Raw genomic sequence first — 25524 nt, forward strand, 5'->3', positions numbered from 1 at the left:
CAATATGGAAGGAGTTATCAGTACTCAAGATTGGGGTTATCACCTTTACTACAAAAAGTTGGTAAAACCAACAATGTGATTCAATGTCACAGGTATGATCTATTTCATATTTGATTATTCTTAAAGTGCAGCATTGGTTATAAACCCGGGTTATATGTTGGGCATTATGACCCGTCCGGCGGTAAACCGCCAGGACACTTTAAACTTGTTGTATGTGGAAACAGGTTGAATAAAGCATAATTACAAATCACCGGGGTTTATTGACCTGGCCTGGCTTTGGACTATAAGTCGCCAGTATATATTTGGATTGCCCCATTGGAATTATGCGCTTATAAATCATTGGGTATATTATTCAAATAGCCAACATGGCTGGATTTTTATTATGGTTATCAATAACCAGTATTATGATTAAGGTTTTCAAAAGTCGCTTTAGTGCAATGGCTATCATATTATCAATAGATATGATTTATTCTACAATTAAAGGAATAGTCCTGAGTTGCTGCAGGCTTACGACCCGGCACTTGAGGGCTATATTATTTCAGTTGAAATTACATCAAATACACAAGTCTCATGTCGCTGCAAGCATGCACCATGACACTTGGGGGCTAATGCGAAGACATTTTTTGCTCACCTTATTGAAGACCCGACTCATCATATTATAATGAGCCGGCCCTTGGGGGCTACCAATTGCTCCTGTCAACAATTCAAGGTACACACGTTTTCATCTATTATTGAAGGATCCAATGCTCAGTTGGTAAAGCACAAAGCTCTCAACCTTGTGGATATGGGTTCAAGCCCCATGATGGGAGTTACATAATATAATGTTATTCTCAATGAAGTATATATAAAGTCCCAGCTCAATATTATCTTACTAAGCCGGCCCTTGGGGGCTACACGTTGCTGTTAAAGTCTACATGATCATATTTTCAAAGTCTCTGCTCATTATTTACATAATGACCCGGCCCTTGGGGGCTACACTGGTTGAAGTTTTTTATGAGCATCAGGAAATTACAAGTCCCAGGTTGCTGCAAGCATGACAACCCGGCAGTTGGGGGCTACATATATGGAGTATTCAGTTTATATGATTGAGATGAACTAATCGGATTTCTTCAAGGTTGAAACACTTATTGGAGCAAGTCTTAAGTTATCACTATGTTCTCCTCTTAAGACTTGGGGGCTACAGGTATTATGCATATAAAGGAGGAACATCTTCATTTTATCAGTTTTGAGCAAATCAGGAAGATTAATTACATGACCCGGTGTCAACAACAATTATGACCCGGCGCCATCAATATTTATAAACCGGCCATTTTGGTAATATTAAACCGGCAAGTTTTACATCTTCAAACCGGCTGAATATCAGATAAGTATTTTCAGACCCATATTTCTTAAACCGGCAGAGCTGAGTCAAAGGAGTTATTCTTCACAATATTTCTCGGTGACAAGCCAATGTCGGCAAATTGATTATGAAGCTGGTCTGTTGACCCGGATTTCCCAGAAGGAGGAAATAAGAAGGACTTAAGGATGATCAGGTACCAGTTTACAAAAATTCTTAACCCGGAGCATAACCTGTCAAATTTGTTCTTGTGTTTATTTTGTAGCATAAGTTTACGATGAATAAATCCAAGCTAAACTTGGGGGCTAATGTCGGGGATATACCCCGCGGTGTAAACCGGCCGGAAGTTAACCCGGCCGGACTTGGTGGTTTATCTGAAGACCCCGCTGACACTTGGCGAGTTACTAGCGACCCGCCCTGACCTGGCGGTCTACAAGCAACCCACCTGGTCATTATGACTCACTGGTGATCCGGCGTGCGAGACAGACGGATGACAAGGCCCAAGGCCCAGAAGGCCGGTTCACGTTTAACGGTGGGCCGATTTAAGAGGAAAGGCATGAGGAATATTTGTCCTACAAGGAGTTAAGACCTAGACTTATATCCGGTTTGTATTAGAGATAGACTAGTCCTAATCCTAATAGGACTCTACATGTAACCCGCCCTTCCAACATATATAAGGAGGGGCAGGGCTCCCCAAAAGGGATGAGATTCACAAGTTCCACAAGTTGGACAAGTTAGGTTTAGACAATAGCTCTCGAGATAGAGCACTCTTGTAACCGTGATCATCATCATCAATATCAATGAAGCAGGACGTAGGCTTTTACCTCCACCGTGAGGGGCCAAACCTGGGTAAAACATCGCGTCTCTCGTCCCGCTCAACCCCTCTCAAGCTACCACATAGATGCGTTGGCCTCGCGACTAAGTCCTGACACTAAGGACATCTGTCGTGACAATTCCACGACAGTCTCCCTGCCAGAAGGCGTTGCAGCGCTTGCGGAGAAGCTGAAGGGAGCACGGCGGCGCTTCCGATTATGGTAGATATCAGCCTGCCGACAGGGTGCCAGAGAAGCCTAGGCCATGGTGAAGATGCGGTATACCAAGGCAGACCCAAATCACATGGCCGAGGTCGGACCTGTGGGGCCCGAGGGAAAAGAGATCCCCGTTAGCTTAGTTTATGGGCAAGTAGAATTAGCCGCGAAGTATTCCCAATAGGATTGTAAGCTAGACCGCCTGTTGGATGGCATAGAGGAGGAATTTAGTCAGTTTGCATGACTATGTAATTAAAGTGACATGTATAATGCCTTCTAGCCGGATTGTAGATCATATGTCGTTGCGGACCTTTTCGCTTCAACCTCCGGGCCCGATAGTCCGGAGTGAATCCAAATACCCGCTTAGTTATATAAAACCGGGGTATGCGTGGAGACCAGGCGTAGGGGTCATTAGTGCTTTATCAGACAAGTGCCCAACTAGTTATTTTATATTACATGGGTAGTAAGAAACATCTTCCAGGGAGAATAGTTCCATTAAGGGTTCCTTTCCCTGGGTAAGCATGCCCTAAAGTGCATATCCGGACTATGATAGGAAACGCAGAAAAAACATCTGGGGGCAGATATGGACAATAAATAAAAATCAACTTTTGTTCACCGACCGAATATTCCCTTAAGAACGCTAGCTTTCGGCTTCACCCAGTCTGAGGTACACATCCGACTGACCCGGCAGTAACAATCGCAGAGATGCTCCCCTTATGCCCTAGCCGAATTAACGGGAATGTAGGGCATAAATACAAGAGCCAGGCAACCCAGCTTGGCCAAAACTTAAGTCATATCGATGCATATAATGGTGAAAAAAGGTACATGTGGAAGTATAACACATGTGTTGGGCATGAGGCCTAGATAAATAATTTGAGCTTCTGTGAAAGAAGCCCCCAGGTATGAAGAGTGCGGCTAGCGCATATGTAATGTACAAGCGAGGCACAAGGTGACCCTTGAAGGCCTAGAGAAATAATAAAAGAAAGAAAGAAAGGGAAACAAGACAGATGATGTATATGCAGAAAATGGACAAAGGGAGGGGACTAACATAGAGTCCGGTGCTAGGCGTAGAATCTTCGGAGCCTGGCCGCATTCCATGGGTTCGGCTCGAGTCGACTAGTCGATGCATCCCGCAGTCGGTATGCTCCACCGGTCAGAACTTGGTCAATAATGAAAGGACCTTCCCATTTGGGCTCGAGCTTGTTCTTTTTCTTATTCGGCAGGCGTAGAACTAGTTCGCCAATGTTATAAGTTTTGGCCCATACTTCTCTGCTTTGGTATCTGCGAGCCTGTTGCTAATAAAATGCGGAACGGGCTTTGGCTACGTCGCGCTCCTCTTCCAGGGTGTCTAGACTGTCCTGCCGATCGAGCTCGGCTTCTCTTTCTTCGTACATGCGCACTCGAGGTGAGTCATGAATTATGTCACAGGGCAAGACTGCCTCTGCGCCGCACACCATAAAGAAGGGTGTAATCCGGTACTATGATTCGCCATGGTCCGCAGCCCCCAGAGTATGGAGTTGAGCTCCTCTACCCAGTGCGTGTTAGACTCCGTTAAGGAGCGTACTAATCTAGGTTTAATGCCGCTCATTATAAGACCGTTTGCTCGCTCGACTTGACCGTTGGTTTGTGGGGGATAGACTGAAGCGTAATCAAGCTTGATGCCCATTTTGCTGCACCAGAGTTTTACCTCATCGGCCATGAAGTTCGTGCCATTATCAGTGATGATGCTGTGGGGGACGCCATAACGGTGTACAACCCCGGATATGAAGTCTATCACTGATCTGGATTCGGCTGTTTTAACAGGTTTGGCCTCTATCCATTTGGTGAAATTATCCACCATGACCAATACGTATTTTTTCTTGTGGGTTCCCCCTTTAAGGGGTCCAACCATGTCAAGCCCCCAGACCGCAAAGGGCCATGTAATGGGGATTGTTTGGAGGGCGGTGGGTGGCATGTGGCTTTGATTTGCAAAGAGCTGGCAACCGGCGCAACATTGGACCAAGTCCTGTGCATCTGCCCGGACCGTTGGCCAATAGAATCCTGTATGGAAGGCCTTGCTTACAAGAGCCCGGGCTGCGGCGTGATGACCGCCGAGTCCGGCATGAATTTCTGCCAAAAGATTCTGCCCTTCCACTTCGGAGATGCACCTTTGAAGGACTCCGGTAGTACTTTTTTTGTACAATTCTCCCTCATGGACCCTGTAGGCCTTGGATCGCTGCACTATGCAGCGTGCCTCATTTTGGTCCTCCGGAAGTTCCTGTCTAGTTAGGTAGGCCAGGAATGGTTCAGTCCACAGGGCAATAGTGGCCATTATTTCGTGGGCTGAAGGTGTTATTTCGGTGACGGAGGCTCCGATTATGTCAGAGAGTTCGGTATCGCGTATTTTGGCCGGGTCCGGACTATTGTTACCGGTGTCCCCTTCCCATACTACGGATGGTTTAAATAGCCTTTCCAAAAATATGTTGGGGGGGGACTGCATCGCGTTTTGCACCGATGCGGGCGAGGATATCCGCCGCCTGATTGTTTTCCCGAGCCACATGGTGAAATTGGAGCCCCTCGAACCGAGCTGGCATTTTTAGGACGGCGTTTTGATAGGCTGCCATTTTTGGATCCTTGGCGTCAAAGTCTCCATTTATTTGGGATATTGCGAGGTTTGAATCCCCACGCACCTCGAAACGTTGAATGCCCATGGAGACTACCATCCGAAGACCATGCAACAGAGCTTCGTATTCGGCTGCATTGTTGGAGTCTGTATACAATATTTGCAGCACGTACTGAACGGTATCTCCGGTTGGGGACGTCAGGACGACACCAGCCCCTAGACCAGCCAGCATTTTAGAACCGTCGAAGTGCATGATCCAATTGGAGTATGCGCCGTACTCTTTAGGGAGTTCGGCCTCCGTCCATTCGGTGACGAAGTCGGCCAATACTTGCAACTTGATGGCTCGTCGAGGTTTGTATGTTATGTCGAACGGGAGGAGCTCAATGGCCCATTTGGCAATCCGGCCCGTAGCGTCGCGGTTGTTTATAATATCATTAAGTGGCACTTCCGAGGCTACTTTAATCGAACACTCTTGAAAGTAGTGTCGCAGCTTTCGGGATGCCATGAATACCGCATAGGCTATATTTTGATAATGTGGGTACCGTGATTTGCATGGAGTGAAGACAGTGGATACATAGTATACCGGCTTTTGAAGAGGGAATTTGTGTCCGTCTGCTTCTTGTTCGATGACGAGCACTGCGCTGACAACTTGATGAGTTGCCGCGATGTACAACAGCATTGGTTCGCCGATGTTTGGCACGGCCAGGATTGGGTTTGTTGCCAAAATGGCCTTTATTTCTTCCAGTCCGACTGTGGCCGCGTCCGTCCACTCGAAGTGTTCGGTGCGCCGAAGGAGGCGATAAAGGGGTAAAGCCTTTTCTTCTAAGCGGGAGATAAAGCGGCTTAGAGCCGCCACGCATCCAGTTAACTTCTGGATTTGTTTGAGGTATGTTGGGGTAACCAACTGTGACAAAGCTCGGATTTTGGCTGGATTAGCTTCAATCTCTACTGGAGACAATGAAACCTAGGAGCTTTCCGGCTGGTACACCGAAAACGCATTTTTCCGGATTGAGCTTGATGTCGTATGTTCGGAGGTTGTCGAATGTGAGCCTCAAGTCGTCTATCAAAGAGTCGATGTGTTTGGTTTTGACGACCACATCGTCTATGTATGCCTCTACTATTTTGCCGATTTGTTTCTCCAGACATGTCTGAATCATGCGCTGATATGTTGCGCCGGCTTTTTTGAGCCCAAAAGGCATTGTGTTAAAACAGAAGGGGCCGTATGGTGTGATGAATGCTGTTGCGGCTTGGTCAGACTCCGCCACCTTGATTTGGTGGTAACCGGAGTATGCGTCGAGGAAACACAATGACTCGTGTCCTGCGTTAGCATCAATGATTTGATCGATGCGTGGGAGGGGGAAGGGATCCTTTGGGCAAGCTTTATTGAGGTCTTTGAAATCGACACAAAGGCGCCAGGATTTGTCCTTCTTTGGTACCATCACCAGGTTTGCTAGCCAGTCCAGGTGTTTTATTTCTCTGATGAATCCGGCCTCCAATAACTTGGCTAGTTCCTCTCTCATGGCCTGTCTCTTTGGTTCGAGGAAACGCCGAAGATCTTGCTTGACCGGCTTGAATCCCTTTAGGATATTGAGGCTATGCTCGGCCAGCCTGCGTGGGATTCCTGGCATGTCTAAGGGATGCCAGGCGAATATGTCCCAGTTCTTGCGCAGGAACTCTCATAGTGCGGCGTCCACAGCGGGGTTTAACTGTGCCCCGATGGATGGTGTTTTTGTAGGGTCCATTGGGTGGACATGGAATTTGACTATTTCATCCACTGGTTTAAAAGAGGTGGACTTGGATCTCTTGTCGAGTATCATGTCGTCCATGTCCACTGTGGAGCGTAGCGTGGTTATTTCCACGGCCGAGAGGGCTTCGGATAATGCCTCAAGGGCCAGTGCGGCTGTTCTGTTTTCGGCGCAGAGTGCTGTGTCCGGATCACTAGCGAGAGTGATGATTCCGTTGGGCCCGGGAATTTTGAGCTTCATGTACCCGTAATGGGGTACATCTTGGAAGATTGAGAACGCCTCCCGTCCTAAAAGAGCGTGATAACCACTGCTGAACGGGGCCACTTGGAATGTAATTTCTTCGGACCTGTAATTATCCGGTGTGCCGAATACCACATCTAGTGTGATTTTCCCAGTGCAGCATGCTTCCCGACTGGGGATGATTCCTCTAAAGGTTGTGCTACTTTGCTCAATGCGGTTCCAGTCTATTTCCATCTTTTGAAGAGTTTCCTCATTTATGAGGTTTAATCCGCTGCCGCCGTCCATGAGTACTTTGGCGAGTCGAAAGCCATCCACGATTAGACTGAGGACCAGTGCGGCTGGTGCTCGGGCCGTTCGGAATTTAGGTTCCTCACTAGCATTGAAGGTAATTGTCATGTCGCTCCATGGATTTATTGCTGCTACGTGGCAGATTTCGGCCAAGCTGCGGAGTGTTCACTTGCGCCTATTATTTGACGCGAAGGTCTCGAAGACCGTTAACACCGTATTGTTATCCACGGGATGGTGCTCTGTGGTATTTGGGAGAAGAAGATCCTCACCACTTTTGGCCACCTGCCGGAGTATCCAACATGCTCTGAGGCTGTGCATTGGTATTGTATCCGCTGTACTATGAATTTTGCAGGGTCTGTTGAGCCATCCCTCCAGTATGGTTCCATACCCTGTAGAGGGTTTTTGCTTTTTGGTGGTTGACCCCAGTGTATTGTGATAATGCACCCTTTTGTTTTGGACTGGGTTTGTATTCAGGGCCGGATTATCCCAAAAGTTTATTTCGGTTCTCCAGGCACTTTCCATCGCACAGTACTTTCATACTATGGACGCCAAGTCAGCGAAGCGTGTTCTATCACGGCAATTTATGGCGTTAAGGATTCCCTTGTCCATGCAATTATTGCGAAAAAATAGGATTGCATCTTCCTCGCGACAGTCCTTAACCTTGTTCATCGCAAGGAGGAATCTGGCCCAATAGTGATGTACTGTTTCCTGGGGCTCTTGCCTGATGTGGGAAAGATCGCTTATGTTTGGGCGAGTGGGTAGAATTGAATCCGAACCCTCACCTGATCTGGGATCCAGGGGCCGAGGAATTTCCAATTTTGGAAGTTCCGGTTCCGGGGTGTGACCCGATAATCCTGGCCCACTGCCTGACTCTAAGTTCAGGGATCGGGTGTTGTCCTCCCGCGAACGGGCGTCCGGCTCAGAGAGCTCGGGAATCCGGACATAGTTGGTCCTCAAGATGGAGGAAAGGTCGCCGCATTGTTCCTCCACCACTGCAACATGATGGGTGACCGATGGAGCGTTAATCTTCCTTTGATCGGGTTTAAGCCCAATCCGATCATAGTCCGTAGCGACTCCCAAGGCTGCGATGTGATCCAAGAGCTCGTTTAAGGAGGCGAGCTCCAGTGGATCCATCTGTTCGGCAAGTGCTAATTTGACATGGAGGCTGTTTTCGATGACCCGAGAAGTCATCGTCGGTGCGGCGGCCGAACAGGCGGTCATGATGAAACCGCCTAGCCGGAGAGTTTGGCCGACAACCAAAGTTCCCCCGACAGTAGTACCGTCTTTAAAGACGAGACGAGACATCCTTCCTTCTGGTGATGGCACATAGGAACTCTCAGTGAAAGCACCAATGTCGGTGTCAAAACCGGCGGATCTCAGGTAGGGGGTCCCGAACTGTGCGTCTAGGCGGATGGTAACAGGAGGCAGGAGATACGAAGTTTTACCCAGGTTCGGGCCCTCTTGATGGAGGTAAAACCCTACGTCCTGCTTGATTAATATTGATGATATGGGTAGTACAAGAGTAGATCTACCACGAGATCAGAGAGGCTAAACCCTAGAAGCTAGCCTATGGTATGATTGTGTGTGGTCCTACGGACTAAAACCCTTCCAGTTATATAGACACCGGAGGGGGCTAGGGTTACACAAGGTCGGTTACAAAGGAGGAGATATACATATCCGTATTGCCTAGCTTGCCTTCCACGCCAAGTAGAGTCCCATCCGGACACGAGACGAAGTCTTCAATCTTGTATCTTCATAGTCCAGCAGTCCGGCCAAAGGATATAATTCGGCTGTCCGAAGACCCCCCCAATCCAGGACTCCCTCACCTGCTGCAGATGCTGCTGATGACGTTAAGAATGTGTGGCAGAGTAAAGCTGATGACTACTCGATAGTTTAGTGTGCCATGCTTTACGACTTAGAACCGGGACTTCAACGACGTTTTGAACGTCATGGAGCATATGAGATGTTCCAGGAGTTGAAGTTAATATTTCAAGCAAATGCCCGGATTGAGAGATATGAAGTCTCCAATAAGTTCTACAGCTGCAAGATGGAGGAGAATAGTTCTGTCAGTGAACATATACTCAGAATGTCTGGGTACCATAACCACTTGACTCAACTGGGAGTTAATCTTCCTGTTGATAGTGTCATTGACAGAGTTCTTCAATCATTGCCACCAAGCTACAAGAGCCTCGTGATGAACTAGAATATGCAAGGGATGGATAAGACAATTCCTGAGCTCTTCGCAATGCTAAAGGCTGCGGAGGTAGAAATCAAGAAGGAGCATCAAGTGTTGATGGTCAACAAGACCACCAGTTTCAAGACAAAGGGCAAAGGGAAGAAGAAGGGGAACTTCAAAAAGAACGGCAAACAAGTTGCTGCTCAAGAGAAGAAACCCACGTCTGGACCTAAGTCTGAGACTGAGTGCTTCTACTGCAAAGGGACTGGTCACGAGAAGCGGAACTGCCCCAAGTATTTGGCGGATAAGAAGGTTGGCAAGGTGAACAAAGGTATATGTGATATACATGTTATTGATGTGTACCTTACTAGAGCTCGCAGTAGCACCTGGGTATTTGATATTGGTTCTTTTGCTAATATTTGCAACTCAAAACAGGGACTATGGATTAAGCGAAGACTGGCTAAGGACGAGGTGACGATGTGCGTGGGAAATGGTTCCAAAGTCGATGTGATCGCCGTCGGCACACTACCTCTACATCTACCTTCGGCATTAGTTTTAGACCTGAATAATTGTTATTTGGTGCCAGTGTTAAGCATGAACATTATATTTGGATCTTGTTTGATGCGAGACGGTTATTCATTTAAATTTGAGAATAATGGTTGTTCTATTTATATGAGTAACATCTTTTATGGTCATGCACCCTTGAAGAGTGTTCTATTTGTGTTGAATCTCGTTAATAGTGATGCACATATTCATAATGTTGAAGCCAAAAGATGCAGAGTTGATAATGATAGTGCAACTTATTTGTGGCACTGCCATTTGGGTCATATTGGTGTAAAGCGCATGAAGAAACTCCATACTGATGGACTTATGGAATCACTTGATTAGGAATCACTTGGTACTTGCAAACCATGCCTCATGGGCAAGATGACTAAAATGTCGTTCTCCGAAACAATGGAGCGAGCAACAGATTTATTAGAAATCATACATACTGACGTATGTGGTCCGATGAATATTGAGGCTCGCGGTGGGTATCGTTATTTTCTCACCTTCATAGATGATTTGAGCAGATATGGGTATATCTACTTAATGAAGCATAAATCTGAAACATTTGAAAAGTTCAAAGAATTTCAGAGTGAAGTGGAAAATCATCGCAACAAGAAAATAAAGTTTCTATGATCTGATTGTGGAGGAGAATATTTGAGTTACGAGTTTGGTCTACATTTGAAACAATGGAATAGTTTCGCAACTCACGCCACCCGGAACTCCACAGCGTAATGGTGTAACCGAATGTCGTAATCGTAGTTTTCTGGATATGGTGCGATCTATGATGTCTCTTACTGATTTACCACTATCATTTTGGGGTTATGCTTTAGAGACAACTGCATTCACGTTAAGTAGGGCACCACCGAAATCCGTTGAGATGACGCCTTATGAACTGGGGTTTGGCAAGAAACCAAAGTTGTCGTTTCTTAAAGTTTGGGGCTACGATGCTTATGTGAAAAAGCTTCAACCTGATAAGCTCGAACCCAAATCGGAGAAATGTGTCTTCATAGGATACCCAAAGGAGACTGTTGGGTACACCTTCTATCACAGATCTGAAGGCAAGACATTCGTTGCTAATAATTGATCCTTTCTAGAGAAGGAGTTTCTCTCGAAACAAGTGAGTGCGAGGAAAGTAGAACTTGATGAGGTAACTGTACCTGCTCCCTTATTGGTAAGTAGTTCATCACAGAAACCGGTTCCTGTGGCACCTACACCAATTAGTGAGGAAGCTAATGATAATGATCATGAAACTTCAATCAAGTTACTACTGAACCGTGTAGGTCAACTAGAGTAAGATCCGCACCAGAGTGGTACGGAAATCATGTTTTGGAAGTCATGTTACTTGACCATGATGAACCTACGAACTATGAAGAAGTGATGGTGAGCCCGGATTCCGCAAAATGGCTTGAGGCCATGAGATCTGAGATGGGATCCATGTATGATAACAAAGTATGGACTTTGGTTGACTTGCCCGATGATCGGAAACCCATCGAGAATAAATGGATCTTCAAGAAGAAGACTAACGCTGACGGTAATGTTACTGTCTACAAAGCTTGACTTGTTGTGAAAGGTTTTCAAGAAGTTCAAGGAGTTGACTACGATGAGACTTTCTCACCCATAGCGATGCTAAGTCTGTCCGAATCATGTTAGCAATTGCCGCATTTTATGATTATGAAATTTGGCAAATGGATGTCAAAACTGCATTCCTGAATGGATTTCTGGAAGAAGAGTTGTATATGATGCAACCAGAAGGTTTTGTCGATCCAAAGGGAGCTAACAAAGTGTGCAAGCTCAAGCGATCCATTTATGGACTGGTGCAAGCCTCTCGGAGTTGGAATAAATGTTTTGATAGTGTGATCAAAGCATATGGTTTTATACAGACTTTTGGAGAAGCCTGTATTTACAAGATGGGAGCTCTGTAGCATTTCTAATATTATATGTGGATGACATATTGCTTATTGGAAATGACATAGAATTTATGGATAGCATAAAAGGATACTTGAATAAGTGTCTTTCAATGAAAGACCTCGGAGAAGCTGCTTATATATTGGGCATCAAGATCTATAGAGATAGATAAAGACGCTTAATTGGGCTTTCACAAAGCACATACCTTGATAACTTTTGAAAAAGTTCAAAATGGATCAAGCAAAGAAAGGGTTCTTGCCTGTGTTACAAGGTGTGAAGTTGAGTAAGACTCAATGCCCGAGCACTGCAGAAGATAGAGAGAAAATGAAAAGTGTTCCCTATGCTTCAACCATAGGCTCTATCATGTATGCAATGCTGTGTACCAGACCTGATGTGTGCCTTGCTATTAGTTTAGTAGGGAGGTACCAAAGTAATCGAGGAGTGGATCACTGGACAGCAGTCAAGAACATCCTGAAATACCTGGAAAGGACTAAGGATATGTTTCTCGTTTATGGAGGTGACAAAGAGCTCGTCGTAAATGGTTACGTCGATGCTAGCTTTGACACTGATCCGGACGATTCTAAATCGCAAACTGGATACATGTTGGAGCTGTCAGTTGGTGCAGTTCTAAACAAAGCGTCATGGCGGGATCTATGTGTGAAGCGGAGTACATAGGTGCTTCGGAAGTAGCAAATGAAGGAGTCTGGATGAAGGAGTTCATATCCGATCTAGGTGTCATACCTAGTGCATCGGGTCCAATGAAAATCTTTTGTGACAATACTGGTGCAATTGCCTTGGCAAAGGAATCTAGATTTCACAAGAGAACCAAGCACATCAAGAGACGCTTCAATTCCATCCGAGATCAAGTCCAGGTGGGAGACATAGAGATATGCAAGATACATACATATCTGAATGTTGCAGACCCGTTGAGTAAGCCTCTTCCACGAGCAAAACATGATCAGCACCAAGACTCCATGGGTGTTAGAATCATTACTGTGTAATCTAGATTATTGACTCTAGTGCAAGTGGGAGACTGAAGGAAATATGCCCTAGAGACAATAATAAAGTTATTATTTATTTCCTCCTATCATGATAAATGTTTATTATTCATGCTAGAATTGTATTAACCAGAAACATAATACATGTGTGAATACATAGACAAACATAGTGTCACTAGTATGCCTCTACTTGACTAGCTCGTTGATCAATGATGGTTGAGTTTCCTAGCCATAGACATGAGTTGTCATTTGATTAATGGGATCACATCATTAGTAGAATGATGTGATTGACTTGACCCATTTTGTTAGCTTAGCACTTGATCGTTTTAGTTTACTGCTATTGCTTTCTTCATGACTTATACATGTTCCTATGACTATGAGATTATGCAACTCCCGATTACCGGAGGAACACTTTGTGTGCTACCAAACGTCACAACATAACTGTGTGATTATAAAGGTGCTCTACAGGTGTCTCCGATGGTACTTGTTGAGTTGGCATAGATCAAGAATTGGATTTGTCACTCCGATTGTCGGAGAGGTATCTGTGGGCCCTCTCGGTAATGCACATCACTATAAGCCTTGCAACCAATGCAACTAATGAGCTAGTTGTGGGATGATGCATTACAGAACGAGTAAAGATACTTGCCGGTAACGAGATTGAGCTAGGTATTGAGATACCGATGATCGAATCTCGGGTAAATAACATACCGATGACAAAGGGAACAACGTATGTTGTTATGCGGTTTGACCGATAAAGATCTTTGTAGAATATGTATGAACCAATATGAGCATCCAGGTTCCACTATTGGTTATTGACCGGAGACGTTTCTCGGTCATGTCTACATAGTTCTCGAACCCGTACGCATAAAGTTCTGTGACGATCGGTATTATGAGTTTATATGTTTTGATGTACCGAAGGTAGTTTGGAGTCCCGGATATGATCACAGACATGACGAGGGGTCTCGAAATGGTCGAGACATAAAGATTGATATATTGGAAGCCTACATTTGGACATCGGAAGAGTTTCAGGTGAAATCAGGATTTTACCGGAGTGCCAGAGGGGTTATCGGAACCCCCGGGGGGTTAATGGGCCTTGTTGGACCCTAGTGGAGAGAGAGAGAGGGGCCGGCCAGGGCAGGTCGCGCGCCCCCGCCCCCTCTGGTCCGAATTGTACTAGGAAGGGGGGGCGGCGCCCCCCTTTCCTTCTACTTCTCCCCCTTCCTTTCCCCCTCCTAGTAGGAGTAGGAAAGAGGGGAGTCCTACTCCTACTAGGAGGAGGACTCCTCCTCCTGGCGCGCCCTACAGGGCCGGCCGGCCTCCCCCCTTGCTCCTTTATATACGGGGCAGGGGGCACCCTAGAACACACGAGTTGATCATTGATCTCTCCCAGCCGTGTGCGGTGCCCCCCTCCACCATAATCCACCTCGGTCATACTGTAGCGGTGCTTAGGCGAAGCCCTGCGACAGTAGCTTCATCAACATAGTTACCACGCCGTCGTGCTGACGAAACTCTCCCTCGAGCTCTACTGGATCGTGAGTTCGCGGGACATCACCGAGCTGAACGTGTGCTGAACACGGAGGTGACGTACGTTCGGTACTCAGGATCGGTCGATCGTGAAGACGTATGACTACATCAACCGCATTGTCATAATGCTTCCGCTTAATGGTCTACGAGGGTACGTGGACGAGACTCTCCCCTCTCGTTGCTATGCATCACCATGATCTTGCCTGTGCGTAGGAATTTTTTTGAAATTACTATGTTCCCCAACATTAAACCCTAGCCAGCACGGCCTCATCAACGCCGATGTGGCTGCGGCCCGCACCGGTTCATTCGCGTTACCTCGGATGGTGATGTCCGACTCACCCCGCGCGTCGGCTTGCACCCTGATGTCAGGGTTCCATGTCTACCCGCAGGCCTCCCGCCTCCCGGGGGAGTGCTCGCCCGAGGTGAGCGTGGTGGCGCCTTCCACGCCCATCGACCTCAACGCCACACCGGTGGCCGGTGGCTCGTCATCCAGAGGCGCGAGGAAACGCGCGCGGCACAAGCCAACCGACGTGTTGTCTGGCGCACGCAACTTGTTCGACGGAATGCCGGCCTCCGGCGACGACGACTACATGCAAAACATCATCTTCAAGGGTGGTGCGCCGGCCGCTGGCGGTGCCGCTGGGGCTGGCTACGACCCCGACGAGACACAAAGCCAAGACGGCCAAGGGGTGTTCAAGTCGTCCACCTTTGATCAAGATCAGGCGGCCTTCATGAAGGAAATATGCCCTAGAGGCAATAATAAAATTATTATTTTATTTCCTTATATCATGATAAATGTTTATTATTCATGCTATAATTGTATTAACCGGAAACTTAGTACATGTGTGAATACATAGACAACAGAGTGTCCCTAGTATGCCTCTACTGGACTAGCTTGTCAATCAAAGATGGTTAAGTTTCCTAACCATAGACATGTGTTGTCATTTGATGAACGGGATCACATCATTAGAGATTGATGTGATGGACAAGACCCATCCGTTAGCTTAGCATAATGATCGTTAAGTTTTATTGCTATTGCTTTCTTCATGACTTATACATGTTCCTATGACTATGAGATTATGCAACTCCCGAATACCAGAGGAACACCTTGTGTGCTATCAAACGTCACAACGTAACTAGGTGATTATAAAGATGCTCTACAGGTGTCTCCGAAGGTGTCTGTTGGGTTGGCATAGATCGAGATTAGGATTTTTTTTCACTCCATGTATCGGAGAGGTATCACTGGGCTCTCTCGGTAATGCACATCACTATAAGCCTTGCAAGCAATGTGATTAATGAGTTAGTTATGGGATGATGCATTACAGAACGAGTAAAGAGACTTGCCGGTAATGAGATTGAACTAGGTATGAAGATACCGACGATCGAATCTCGGGCAAGTAACATACCGATGACAAAGGGAACAACGTATGTTGTCATTAAGGTTCGACCGATAAGGATCTTCGTAGAATATGTAGGAACCAATATGGGCATCCAGGTTCCGCTGTTGGTTATTGACCAGAGAAATGTCTCGGTACATAGTTCTCGAACCCATAGGGTCCGCATGCTTAACGTTCATTGATGATATAATATTATATGAGTTGTGTATGTTGGTGACTGAATGTTGTTCGAAGTTCCGGATAAGATCACGGACATGACGAGGAACTCCGGAATGGTCCGGAGATAAAGATTGATATATGGGATAATGGTGTTTGGTCTCCGGAAGGGTTCCGGGATTCACCAGAAGGGGTTCCCGATGTTTCCCGAAATGTTTGGGTACGAGAACACTTTATTTGGGCCAAAAGGGAAAGCCCACAAGGTTTTTAGAAAGTGCAAAAGGAAGTTTTGCAGAGTCCAGGGGCCAGACGCCAGGTTCCCTGGCGTCTGGTTCTAGACGTCGGGAACCCTGGCGTCTGATACCTCTCCAACGTATCTATAATTTTTGGGACTAACCTACTAACCGGAAGCCCAACCCAGAATTGTTGTATTTTGCCTATTTTAGAGTTTCACGGAAAAGGAATATCAAACGGAGTCCAAACGGAATGAAACCTTCCGGAACATGATCCAGGCGACTTGGACCCTACGTCAAGAAATAAAGGAGGAAGCCACGAGGTAGGGGCCCCGCCTACCCCCCCCCCTAGGTGCGCCCTCCACCCTCGTGGGCCCCCTGTTGCTCCACCGACGTACTACTTCCTCCTATATATACCTACGTACCCCAAACGATCAAATACGGAGCCAAAACCCTAATTCCACCGCCGTAACTTTCTATATCCACGAGATCCCATCTTGGGGCCTGTTTCGGAGCTCCACCGGAGGGGGTATCCATCATGGAGGGCTTCTACATCAACACCATGGCCTCTCCGATGAAGTGTGAGTAGTTTACCTCAGACCTTCGGGTCCGTAGTCATTAGCTAGATGGCTTCTTCTCTCTTTTTGGATCTCAATACAATGTTCTCCCCCTCTCTTGTGGAGATCTATTCGATGTAATCTTCTTTTTGCGGTGTGTTTGTTGAGACCGATGAATTGTGGGTTTATGATCAACATTATCTATGAACATTATTTGAATCTTCTCTGAATTCTTTTATGTATGATTGGTTATCTTTGCAAGTCTCTTCGAATTATCAATTTGGTTTGGCCTACTAGGTTGATCTTTCTTGCAATGGGATAAGTGCTTAGCTTTGGGTTCAATCTTGCGGTGTCCTTTCCCAGTGACAGTAGGGGCAGAAAGACACGTATTGTATTGTTGCCATCGAGGATAACAAGATGGGGTTTTTATCATATTGCATGAATTTATCCCTCTACATCATGTCATCTTGCTTAAGGCGTTACTCTGTTTTCATGAACTTAATACTCTGGATGCATGCTAGATAGCGGTCGATGAGTGGATTAATAGTAGTAGATGCAGGCAGGAGTCAGTCTACTTGTCTCAGACGTGATGCCTATATACATGATCATACCTAGATATTCTCATAACTATGCTCAATTCTGTCAATTGCTCAACAGTAATTCGTTCACCCACCGTAAAAACTTATGCTCTTGAGAGAAGCCACTAGTGAAACCTATGGCCCCCGGGTCTATCTTCATCATATTAATCTTCCAATACTTACTTATTTCCTTTGCTTTTTTACTTTGCTTTTATTTTACTTTGCATCTTTATCACAAAAATACTAAAAATATTATCCTATCATATCTATCAGATCTCACTCTCGTAACTGACCGTGAAGCGATTGACAACCCCTTATCACGTTGGTTGCGAGGAGTTATTTGTTTTGTGCAGGTACGAGGGACTCGCGCGTAATCTCCTATTGGATCGATACCTTGGTTCTCAAAAACTGAGGGGAAATACTTACGCTACTTTGCTGCATCATCCTTTCCTCTTCAAGGAAATCCAACGCAGTGCTCAAGAGGTAGCAAGAAGATTTCTGGCGCCGTTGCCGGGGAGTCTACGCAAAAGTCAACATACCAAGTACCCATCACAACCCTTATCTCCCGCATTACATTATTTGCCATTTGCCTCTCGTTTTCCTCTCCCCCACTTCACCCTTGCTGTTTTATTCGCCCTCTCTCTCTCTATCCTCCCACTCTTTCTCTATTTGCCTCTTTTTGCCCTCTTGCCTTTTGTTTGCTTGTGGGTTGGATTGCTTGCTTGTCTCGATGGCTCAAGATAACACTAAATTGTGTGACTTTACCAATACCAACAACAATGATTTTATTAGCACTCCAATTGCTCCTCTTACTGATGTTGAATCTTGTGAAATTAATGCCGCTTTGCTGAATCTTGTCATGAAAGATCCGTTTTCCGGCCTTCCTAGTGAAGATGCCGCTACCCATCTAAATAGCTTTGTTGATTTGTGTGATATGCAAAAGAAGAAAGATGTGGAAAACGATATTGTTAAGTTGAAACTATTTCCTTTTTTGCTTAGAGATCGTGCTAAAGCTTGGTTTTCATCTTTGCCTAAAATAGTATTGATTCTTGGAACAAGTGCAATGATGCTTTTATCTCTAAGTATTTTCCTCCCGCTAAGATCATCTCCCTTAGAAACGATATTATGAATTTTAAGCAACTTGATCATGAACATGTTGCAGAAGCTTGGGAGAGGATGAAATTAATGATATGTAATTGCCCTACTCATGGTTTGAATTTGTGGATGATTATACAAAAATTTTATGCCGGATTGAATTTTGCTTCTAGAAATCTTTTAGATTCAGCCGCGGGAGCCACTTTTATGGAAATCACTTTAGGAGAAGATACTAAACTCCTAGATAATATTATGGTTCATTATTCTCAATGGCATACTGAAAGATCTACTAATAAAAAGGTGCATGCGATAGAAGAAATTAATGTTTTGAGTGGAAAGATGGATGAACTTATGAAATTATTTGCTAGTAAGAGTGTTTCTTCTAATCCTAATGATATGCCCTTGTCTACTTTGATTGAGAACAATAATGAATCTATGGATGTGAATTTTGTTGGTAGGAATAATTTTGGTAACAACGCATATAGAGGAAATTTTGATCCTACGCCTTATCCTAGTAATCCCTCTAATAATTATGGTAATTCCTACAACAATTCTTATGGAAATTATAATAAGATGCCCTCTGATTTTGAATCTAATATTAAAGAATTTATTATTTCGCAAAAGAATTTCAATGCTTTGATTGAAGAAAGATTGCTTAAGATTGATGATTTGGCTAGGAATGTTGATAGAATTTCTCTTGATGTTGATTCTTTAAAGCTTAGATCTATTACTCCTAAGCATGATATCAATGAGTCTCTCAAAGCCACGATAATTTCCATTGATGAGTGCCAATAAAGAACCGCTAGGATGCGTGCTAAGAAAGATGCCTTTATAAGAGTGTGTTCTTCTAGTTCCTATGAAAATACAGATGAAGATCTAAAAGTTATTGATGTGTCCCCTATTAAATCTTTGTTTTGCAATATGAATCTTGATAATGATGGGACTAAATATTATCCACCTTTACCTAGAAGGCGTTCCAAAAATTCGGAGTTTTTAGATCTTGATGCTAAATTTGATGAAAGTGGGTTTGAAGAAATTAAAACCCTAGATGTTGCTAAACCCACTATTTTGGATTTCAAGGAATTTAATTATGAAAATTGCTCTTTGATCGATTGTATTTCCTTATTGCAATTCGTGCTAAATTCTCCTCATGCTTATAGTCAAAATAAAGCGTTTACTAAACATATCGTTGATGCCTTGATGCAATCTTATGAAGAAAAATTTGAGTTGGAAGTTCCTATCCCTAGAAAACTTTATGATGAGTGGGAACCAACTATTAAGATTAAGATTAAAGATCATGAGTTCTATGCTTTATGTGATTTGGGTGCTAGTGTTTCCATGATTCCAAAGACTTTGTGTGATTTGTTAGGTTTCCGTGATTTTGATGATTGCTCTTTAAACTTGCAACTTGCGGATTCCACTATTAAGAAACCAATGGGAAGAATCAATGATGTTCTTATTGTCGCAAATAGGAATTATGTGCCCGTAGATTTTATTGTTCTTGACATAGATTACAATCCTTCATGTCCTATTATCCTTGGTAGACCTTTCCTTAGAACGATTGGTGCAATTATTGATATGAAGGAAGGAAATATTAGATTCCAATTTCCGTTAAGGAAAGGCATGGAACACTTTCCTAGAAAGAAAAATAAATTACCTTATTAATCTATTATGGGATCCACTTACGGATTGCCTACCAAAGATGGCAATACCTAGATCTATCCTTGCTTTTTATGCCTAGCTAGGGGTGTTAAACGATAGCGCTTGTTGGGAGGCAACCCAATTTTATTTTTATTCCTTGATTTTTGCTACTGTTTAGTAATAAATAATTTACCTAGCCTCTGTTTTGGTTGTGTTTTTTGTGTGTTTAATTAGCTCATGTTTAGTAATAAATAATTTACCGTTGGGAAGACTTGGGGAAAGTCTTGATATCTTGCTGTGAAAAATACAAACTTTAGCGCTCACGAGAATTGCTGCCATTTTTATTTGGAAAGTGATATTTAGTTAATTCTTTTTGCAGATGATTAATAGATAAATTCCTCACGTCCAACAATTTATTTTAAAAATTTTGGGGTTCCATATATTGCGTTAGCAACAGATTACTACAGACTGTTCTGTTTTTGACAGATTCTGTTTTTCGTGTGTTGTTTGCTTGTTTTGATGAATCTATGTCTAGTAAAATAGTTTATAAACCATAGAGAAGTTGGAATACAGTAGGTTTAATACCAATATAAATAAAGAATGAGTTCATTACAGTACCCTGAAGTGGTCTTTTGTTTTCTTTCGCTAACAAGATTTTCTACTTTAAGTTTTGTGTTGTGAAGTTTTCAAGTTTTGGGTAAAGATTTGATGGATTATGGAACAAGGAGTGGCAAGAGCCTAAGATTGGGGATGCCCATGGCACCCCCAAGATATTCTAAGGACAACTAAAAACCAAAGCTGGGGGATGCCCCGGAAGGCATCCCCTCTTTCGTCTACTTCTATCGGTAACTTTACTTGGAGCTATATTTTTATTCAGCACATGATATGTGTTTTGCTTGGAGTGTCTTGTATGATTTGATTCTTTGATTTTTAGTTTACCACAATCATCCTTTCTGTACACACCTTTTGAGAGACATGATTTGGAATTTGTTAGAATACTCTATGTACTTCACTTATATCTTTTGAGTTATATAGTTTTGCTCTAGTACTTCACTTATATCTTTTAGAGCATGGTGGTGGATTTGTTTTTCTCTCATGCTTTACTTAGATTATTTTGAGAGTCTTAAATAGCATGGTAATTTTCTTAAATAATCCTAATATGCTAGGTATTCAAGAGTAAAAAATTTCATATGAGTGTTTTGAATACTAAGAGAAGTTTGATGCTTGATGGTTGTTTTGAGATATGGAGGTAATAATATCAAAGTCATGCTAGTTGAGTAGTTGTGAATTTGAGAAATGCTTGTGTTGAAGTTTGCAAGTCCCGTAGCATGCACGTATGGTAAACGTTATGTAAAAAAATTGAAACATGAGGTGTTCTATGATTGTCCTCCTTATGAGTGGCGGTCGGGGACGAGCGATGGTCTTTTCCTACCAATCTATCCCCCTAGGAGCATGCGCGTAGTGCTTGGTTTTTGATGACTTGTAGATTTTTGCAATAAGTATGTGAGTTCTTTATGAATAATGTTGAGTCCATGGATTATACGCACTCTCACCCTTCCATCATTGCTAGCCTCTTCGGTACCATGCATTGCCCTTTCTCACATTGAGAGTTGGCGCAAACTTCGCCGGTGCATCCAAACCCCGTGATATGATACGCTCTTTCACACATAAACCTCCTTATATCTTCCTCAAAATAGCCACCATACCTACCTATTATGGCATTTCCATAGCCATTCCGAGATATATTGACGTGCAACTTTCCACCATTCCGTTTATCATGACACATTCATTATTGTCATACTGCTTAGCATGATCATGTAGTTGACATAGTATTTGTGGCAAAGCCACCATTCATAATTCTTTCATACATGTCACTCTTGGTTCATTGCATATCCCGGTACACCGCCGGAGGCATTCATATAGAGTCATACTTTGTTCTAGTATCGAGTTGTAATCATTGAGTTGTAAATAAATAGAAGTGTGATGATCTTCATTTTCTAGAGCATTGTCCCAAGTGAGGAATATAAAAAAATAGAAAGGCCATAAAAAAGAGAAGGCCCAAAAAAATGAGAGAAAAAGAGAGAAGGGACAATGCTACTATCCTCTACCACACTTCTGCTTCAAAGTAGCACCATAATCTTCATGATAGAGAGTCTCTTGTTTTGTCACTTTCATATACTAGTGGGAATTTTTCATTATAGAACTTGGCTTGTATATTCTAACAATGGGCCTCCTCAAGTGCCCTAGGTCTTCATGAGCAAGCAAGTTGGATGAACACCCACTTAGTTTCTTCTGTTGAGCTTTCATACATTTATAGCTCTAGTGCATATGTTGCATGGAAATCCCTACTCCTTGCATTAACACCAATCGATGGGCATCTCCATAGACCATTGATTAGCCTCGTTGATGTGAGACTTTCTCCTTTTTTGTCTTCTCCACATAACCCCCATCATCATATTCTATTCCACCCATAGTGCTATGTCCATGGCTCGCGCTCATATATTGCGTGAAAGTTTATAGGTTTGAGATTACTAAAGTATGAAACAATTGCTTGGCTTGTCGTCGGGGTTGTGCATGATGAGAGCATTCTTGTGTGACGAAAATGGAGCATGACTAAACTATATGATTTTGTAGGGATGATCTTTCTTTGGCCATGTTATTTTGAGAAGACATAATTGCTTAGTTAGTATGCTTGAAGTATTATTATTTTTTATGTCAATATGAACTTTTATCTTGAATCTTTCGGATCTGAATATTCATACCACAATTAAGAAGGATTACATTAAAATTATGCCAAGTAGGACTCCGCATCAAAATTATCTTTTTTATCATTTACCTACTCGAGGACGAGCATGAATTAACCTTGGGGATGCTTGATACGTCTCCAACGTATCTATAATTTTTTATTGCTCCATGCTATATTATCTACTATTTTAGACATTATTGGGCTTCATTATCCACTTTTATATTGTTTTTGGGACTAACCTATTAACCGGAGGCCCAGCCCATAATTGTTGTTTTTTGCCTATTTCAGAGTTTCGCAGAAAAGGAATATCAAACGGAGTCCAAACGGAATGAAACCTTCGGGAACGTGATTTTCTCACCGAACATGATCCAGGAGACTTGGACCCTACGTCAAGAAATAAAGGACGAAGCCACGAGGTAGGGGGGCGCGCCTACCCCCCCAGGGGCGCCCTCCACCCTTATGGGCCCCTCTTGCCCCACCGACGTACTCCTTCCTCCTATATATACCTACGTACCCCCAAACGATCAAATACGGAGCCAAAACCCTAATTCCACCGCCGTAACTTTCTGTATCCATGAGATCCCATCTTGGGGCCTGTTCCGGAGCTCCGCCAGAGGGGGTATCCATCACAGAGGGCTTCTACATCAACACCATAGCCTCTCCGATGAAGTGTGAGTAGTTTACCTCAGACCATCGGGTCCATAGTTATTAGCTAGATGGCTTCTTCTCTCTTTTTGGATCTCAATACAATGTTCTCCCCCTCTCTTGTGGAGATCTATTCGATGTAATCTTATTTTTGCGGTGTGTTTGTTGATACCGATGAATTGTAGGTTTATGATCAAGATTATCTATGAACATTATTTGAATCTTCTCTGAATTCTTTTATGTATGATTGGTTATCTTTGCAAGTCTCTTCGAATTATCAGTTTGGTTTGGCCTACTAGATTGATCTTTCTTGCAATGGGATAAGTGCTTAGCTTTGGGTTCAATCTTGCGGTGTCCTTTCCCAGTGACAGTAGGGGCAGCAAGGCACGTATTGTATTGTTGCCATCGAGGATCTCAAGATGGTTTTTTTATCATATTGCATGAATTTATCCCTCTACATCATGTCATCTTGCTTAAGGCGTTACTCTGTTTTCATGAACTTAATACTCTAGATGCATGCTGGATAGCGGTCGATGAGTGGAGTAATAATAGTAGATGCAGGCAGGAGTCGGTCTACTTGTCTCGGACGTGATGCCTATATACATGATCATACCTAGATATTCTCATAACTATGCTCAATTCAGTCAATTGCTCAACAGTAATTCGTTCACCCACCGTAAAATACTTATGCTCTTGAGAGAAGCCACTAGTGAAACCTATGGCCCCCGGGTCTATCTTCATCATATTAATCTTCCAATACTTAGTTATTTCCTTTGATTTTTACTTTGCTTTTATTTTACTTTGCATCTTTATCACAAAAATACCAAAAATATTATCCTATCATATCTATCAGATCTCACTCTCGTAAGTGACCGTGAAGGGATTGACAACCCCTTATCATGTTGATTGCGAGGAGTTATTTGTTTTGTGCAGGTACAAGGGACTCGCGCGTAGCCTCCTACTGGATTGATACCTTGGTTCTCAAAAACTGAGGGAAATACTTACGCTACTTTGCTGCATCTTCCTTTCCTCTTCAAGGAAATCGAACGCAGTGCTCAAGAGGTAGCAGCGTCTGGCCTTGGAGTCTGAGAAGGACTCTTGCCTTTCGGGTGAAACCGACTTTGTGGAGGCTTTTACTCTAAGTTTCGACCCCAAGGATCAACATATGAATAGAGGGGCAGGGCTAGCACCCAAGACACATCAAGAAACACCAAGCCGTGTGCCGGCAACCCCGTCCCCTCTAGTTTATCCTCCATCATAGTTTTCATAGTGCTTAGGCGAAGCCCTGCGAAGATTGTTCTTCACCAATACCGTCACCACGCTGTCGTGCTACCGGAACTCATCTACTACTTCGCTCCTCTTGCTGGATCAAGAAGGCAAGGACGTCATCGAGCTGAACATGTGCTGAACGCGGAGGTGTCATACGTTCGGTACTTGATCGGGACAGATCGTGAAGGTGTACGACTACATCAACCACGTTGATAAATGCTTTCACTTTAGGGCTACGAGGGTACATAGAGACACTCTCCCCTCTCGGTGCTATGCATCTCCTAGATAGATCTTGCGTGATTGTAGGAATTTTTTTGAAATACTGTGTTCCCCAACACTTCATGCATGATCAGGTCGATCTGGACCTGGACGGCTTCCCACTCGAGCACGAGTTCCCTGAGGACTACATGCAAGAGGAAGAGGATGAGTGTAACATTGAAGGGGAGCCTTTGTTCGAGGATGAGCTCGCCAACCAAGCCGCCGGGGCGAAGCCGAAGCGCAAGAGCAAGCGGACCAAGGAATACACGGCGGCCGAGGACAAGTGAAAGTGCTAGTTATCGACTAGAGGGGGGTGAATAGGCGATTTTTATGAAAGTCTTCAAAACATGGGGGCTTTGAAGACAAACAGTAGAAATGAACCTATTGATATGTAGCGGAAGGTAGACTACACTAGACAAGCCATAGTCAAGTAAGCAATGAAGTGAAAGCACGAAGACTATCAGCAGCTAGGAAGTATGGATCAGGATGGAAGATAGTATGAAACAAAAAACAACAATCTTCACACAATGAAGTCAATCAGATCATGCAAGCAGGCAATGA

At 43.9% G+C, this 25524-nt stretch overlaps 1 protein-coding gene across 1 annotated transcript; it reads left to right on the forward strand.

Moving 5' to 3' along the window:
• Window positions 1–14750: 14750 nt before the first annotated feature.
• On the forward strand, window positions 14751–25250 carry LOC147976081 (uncharacterized). Its single transcript, XM_087520719.1, has 2 exons — window positions 14751–15115; window positions 25043–25250. Exons 1-2 carry the CDS (start codon window positions 14751–14753, stop codon window positions 25248–25250), a joined length of 573 nt encoding a protein of 190 aa, XP_087376845.1.
• Window positions 25251–25524: the final 274 nt, after the last annotated feature.

The sequence above is a fragment of the Triticum urartu genome, chromosome 4A, assembly GCF_056163025.1.
Source record: "Triticum urartu cultivar PI428250 chromosome 4A, HENAU_Tu73, whole genome shotgun sequence".
Classification (NCBI taxonomy): Eukaryota; Viridiplantae; Streptophyta; class Magnoliopsida; order Poales; family Poaceae; genus Triticum; species Triticum urartu.

What these genes read in the sequence shown, in the direction of transcription:
- LOC147976081 (XM_087520719.1), top strand. Translation starts at nt 14,751, where the DNA reads ATGTCAGGGTTCCATGTCTACCCGCAGGCCTCCCGCCTCCCGGGGGAG. An exon ending in TTTGATCAAGATCAGGCGGC is followed by an intron (nt 15,116 to 25,042) that starts CTTCATGAAGGA and finishes TGTTCCCCAACA; the next exon opens with CTTCATGCATGATCAGGTCG.